This window comes from Octopus bimaculoides, chromosome 4 (genome assembly GCF_001194135.2).
Source record: "Octopus bimaculoides isolate UCB-OBI-ISO-001 chromosome 4, ASM119413v2, whole genome shotgun sequence".
Taxonomy (NCBI): Eukaryota; Metazoa; Mollusca; class Cephalopoda; order Octopoda; family Octopodidae; genus Octopus; species Octopus bimaculoides.
This window is the reverse complement of record NC_068984.1, coordinates 85,256,365-85,261,236: the sequence shown is the minus strand read 5'-3', so window position 1 is coordinate 85,261,236 and position 4,872 is coordinate 85,256,365. Positions and strand designations below refer to the sequence as shown.

The following is a 4,872-nucleotide window of genomic DNA, read 5'->3' as shown; positions in this document are numbered from 1 at the left end:
GCAACACACGTAAAGGATTCAGATTTTTAAGTGGAATTCTCACTTTTTTAAACTTTGTAGAGCACAACGAAAAGAGAAGATGTATTTGAATGGTCTTTTCGAGGAAATGGTACCTGCATGAGTGGCAGAGCTACTGCAATTCAGGGTTGTAGATCAATTCTTTTAGCAGAACTGTTAAATGTCACCCTTTACGTAAATTATTTGCGCTCTCTGAATCATAAGCATGCTTTATGTACGTTGATGCTGCCTTCACCTCTCATATCCATTCTCAGTGATACAAAGAGATCTTTGTCATATCTAGTCCCTGGGACACAACTAAATTGCGTTTGTCGTGTCAAGAATTAAAGGCTGAGAGAAAGGCATCGTTATTCACTGAAGTGGCATTACTTTGGTCGTTAGCGCTGCAGTAACGAGAAAGTTGAACTAAAATAGATCTTTTTAAAAATAAAGAAATAAAGTTTACAATCTAACTTTCTAACAGTAAATGGAGAGCAATGTCAGACTACTTGAGTGATATTTCTTGTGGCTTTCTTGAATCAAGATGTAATTTAAAGGCAACCTAAATACCGTTAAAGATTTCACCGAAAAGTAAAAACCACTCCAAATGTAATTTCAGTTATCGAATAAAAGAAATTAAAGAGGGTCGTTTTGACGATTTTAAGACCATGAGTGAAATTATTACGTTGCTTGTAACAATGTATGATGACCTATAAGCTTTTAATTTCACTTATTTCACTTCATGTATAGATTCCCATTTTCCTGATGTTAATGAATTGCATTATTAACTCATTCGAAATCACTTCAGAATTAATCCGAGATTAAGATTTAGCATTTATAAATAACTTCACAGTCAATGACCATTTTTGAAACCTTTTCCCAGATAAATCTTTGGTATTCCATGGCTAAGTCTTACTCATATGTTTCTAAAAAAAAAAATGGGTAGAAGGGCTTTTGCTGTTTCGATGCACACACGGTTAGCGAAAAAGAAATATTATGCAAGGCTGTCAACTGAGAAGGATATGTATCTGTATCTCTCTGACACTGTAACTACAAATGAATTACCATATAAAAAGAGTCAAGCTCATCAATCTTATTAAAAATGTTACATTGAATTAAAGGAAATCGCCATGTTTTATGCTGGTTGTATATTTTACATTATATTCTTCAGAAGGATGCGCCAACACAGCCAGACAGAAGAAAAAGATGTATCAGGAGAAAAAGTTTGAGAATTCTTGGTGTAGAATATAGTGCGCGTGTTATTGCATTGAAATATAATTCTCAAGCATATAAGTTGTGTGTACCGTGTTACACACAACTTATATGCTTGAGAGATACAGGGAAGAGGGGTTGACTGTGTAGAATAAACATTCAAACACCAGGAAATGCTGAAATTAATTGCAGGGTATGGTGGAAATGATTTCAGGAAAAATTTATGCAACTTTCAAATATTAAAAAAAAAAAAAAATCAAAGCAAAAAAACAAAAACTGTAATCAAAGAATTAATATATTCTCAAAAAAAATAAAATCGTACATATAACACACATTGCAGTTAGTTTTCCACTTTTCTACCTCTCGCTTTGCAAGTATGACGTCAGTCGCAGTCGTTGCTCTTCTCTACCTCCCTTTCTGATGGTGTCTATATCTTCCTTACCTACCTCAGCCACAAACAGATCGTACTTATGTAGCCTGGTTGTTGTGTCTACACGTCCACCTATCTAATTTGGAGATAAAAATTGTTGCCTCTTGAGAATAATCATCGTACCGAATCTCATTTACTGATTACATTCGTTTGTTTGCGCTGCAGATACTGTTAGTTGTTATACTTGGTTTGGTTGCACCTTTGACCCAAGTTAGTACAAGTGACAATAGGAGCCAAACTCAAATGAAAGCTGTCAGAGTTAGAAAAAGAATGACAAATATGTTGAATATAATTTTATATCTGTCTTAGACACCTTGGTGGTCCTGATGAAACAGAATGTATGTTTTGTAACTTCATAATGTGAAGTTCGAATTATAAATTCGCAAGAATTCAAGGGTAATTAAAAGGCAAACACTCTGACAAATTGCTCGATATGAAGAAAAAACTCTTCCGGTTAGATTCTGCCTCTCAGCAAAACCAGTTCTTAAATCTTGTTGAAGAGGGGTATATTTATATTAAGGAAAAAATCTATCATTGTGAACCAAAGAAGATTTGCCAAACCACTTCAAGGGTAAGAAAATTTGAGACTCACCATCTCTGTCAGTCTCTGTCTCTGTCTCTGTCTGTCTGTCTGTCTGTCTGTCTCTCTCTCTCTCTCTCTCTCTCTCTCTCTCTCTCTCTCTCTCTCTCTCTCTCTCTCTCTCTCTCTCTCTCATTTATTCATTCAATACTCCCACTCTCTTTCCGGTATCATTGCAATCGAAAAATACCGAAATGTGTGATGATGTCCTCGTTCATCTGATAAACGAAATGAAACGACAAATATGTTTCATTAGAATTCAATTAGATGAATCGGCTGTCGTCTTAAATACGTGCCAATTGGATGTATGTAATCGATATGTGCTCGATGATACGCCTTGAAATATGAGTTTCTTTTGTGTGTCAACCATTGTTAAATACAACCACATATTGTTGACATTTTGAACATCATGAAATGTGGAAAATTCTTGAGAGCTGAGTATATTGAACACAATTCCAGTTTTGCAGTTCTGGTGAAGCTGAGGGTTCTTCACATAAATATTTTACCACAGTATACTTCATCGGTAGGAAATTACTGTGAAGACTTTACAACTGAAATTTTAAGAAATCATGAATATTGTTATTAAAACTTCAAATTTCATTCTCAGTTACAGGATTACAAGAAATTGGGAAGTGAATATCAAATTTTGCTTTTCCACCTTGTTGTGTATTAACTTTTATGAAGTAGGATTTTCAATCGAGTTGCGATTATGTCTAAGGAAATAGCCATTTTTTAAAAATCGAAAACAGAAATAATTCGGAAGAAAACTTTGCGTGCCATTAATTAAGTTTGTTCATTGTCTATTTCTTAAACTTATTAGACCATCAGAATAAAGAGAAACTCACAATGAAGATACTGGATGCAGATAAGTTGCAGTATCTTGATATGGTTATTTGATAAAAAGATCTCACTTTGGAAACGCCAAATTGAAAAAGATCTATCGTCGTTTCCCCTTTTTGTGGATAGAATCAGGGAACAGTTGGAAATCGATCCATCATTGAAAAAAAGAGGCCGGTAGTCAGAATATGTTAGAGAAATATATACTGAAAGAAACTTGACAACAGGATCCGGCGACCCATCTTTTCGGACGTGGACGATGACCTTAAAGTGAAATTGTTGGAATAACACAGTAACGAAGCCATTAAAAAATTTTTTTCCTATCGCTTTCCTTGATAGAATTCTGGTTAAAACAGCTAAATGTTTGCAAAGATAACGCTAAAATCAATAATTCTGCTTAACACAACTTATCTATGTGAAATTGTATTTTCTACTATGAAGCATATAAAAATACTGCGTTTTATACTATGCTGCCTACTAAAAGAGAATCAAACCAAGAACAGAATGGAATTAGGTCTCGTTCATGGTAGAAGATTGACGCTCATCATCAAACGTCAGCAAATTAACGAAAACTAAACAACCACCAAGTCACTAATTTTGTTGTTCACTATTTTGTGCAAGCTATGTTCACTGTTAAATATAGAAAGACGGTGATTTTCATGAAGTTGCTAATTATCTATCAATTTTCCTTAATCATATTTATTTTCCTTTTTCTTTCCTAGTTTCTACAACAATAAAATGTCTAATAAGCACATTCGAATTAAACTTCAATCTCATTTGAATACCACAACAGAAGATTAAAGGAGGAATACGAATAAATTAGATTTGTCATTAAAGTGAACGCTGGATTGACGAAAGATTGTTTGACACTGGTGTTCACAATGTTGTGTAGGCTGTGTTATCGTATACAGAGGTAGTTGTGTATAATAAACTTTAAATGAATTTTTATTGTATAATGGAAATAGGAAATAGAACGTGTTATGGAAGTTACTATATAAGGAAGTGATCATGTTGTAGGAGTTATGTTATGGTCTAGGGAAATAATTGTGCTGTTAGTGTTGTGGTTATAATAGACAGGAAGTGACTGTACAGGATATGTATTGTGTAAATTGTGATATCAAATCGCAAGTATTTTCCAAGAAAGGTGTATCTTGTCAAATAAGACATATTTTTATGGAATGTAAAGTCGGAAGCCATCATATGGTTTTTATGTTTTAGTTTATGATTCTTTTCCTTTTAATCATTGTCAATGGATGAATTATTATCGATGCAGTTTTCACTCAAAAACCCTATCCCAAGCTGTCTCTATTTCATGTTCTTTGCATTTTGTTAATCCCCATCTTCTTTTCGGTCAATGTTTCGGTCCGAAAGGATTGACTTATGTATAAGATTTACTTTGCCTTTGATTGTGATACCCAGGATTTTTTTTTTTTTTTACTTCTTTATCAGTTTAGGCTGATAGGAATGTCACAAAGTGTCATGGCTTTGCCATTCTCTCATACTGGCTTTGATACTTCATAACATTTTTTATTTTCTCTTTCCATGCAGGAATGACTGTATATTATCCAATGGACGTAACTACTAAATGCAGATATATTACTATACGTAGATATACAACTATACGTAGATTTACTCTATCTTCGTGACGATTGCAATGACACAAATGATGGGTTCCATTATTTCTTTGATGCAAACTTTGTTCTTCATTGTTTTATTTTGGAAGTCATTTACGGGGAGTTTCTGGCTTTATTCACACTATATGTATATGTATGTATATATATATGTATGTATGTATGTATGTATATATATATATATA

The 4,872-nt window shown here is 33.6% G+C and overlaps 1 protein-coding gene across 3 annotated transcripts in view; it reads left to right on the top strand.

Moving 5' to 3' along the window:
- Window positions 1–1,707, top strand: part of LOC106870725 (uncharacterized) — a 12,624-nt gene extending 10,917 nt beyond the window's left edge. For 2 of the 3 annotated variants that reach the window (XR_001409560.2, XM_014916896.2), the window contains one exon: window positions 1,169–1,707. Coding sequence is in view for 2 of the 3 variants with exons in the window: in XM_014916896.2 (XP_014772382.1) it covers window positions 1,169–1,351 (183 nt within the window). In the remaining variant the exon portion in view is untranslated. Of the gene's footprint in view, window positions 1–60; window positions 591–1,168 lie in introns of those variants that run through there. The other variant, XM_014916895.2, reaches the window with a different exon arrangement.
- Window positions 1,708–4,872: the final 3,165 nt, after the last annotated feature.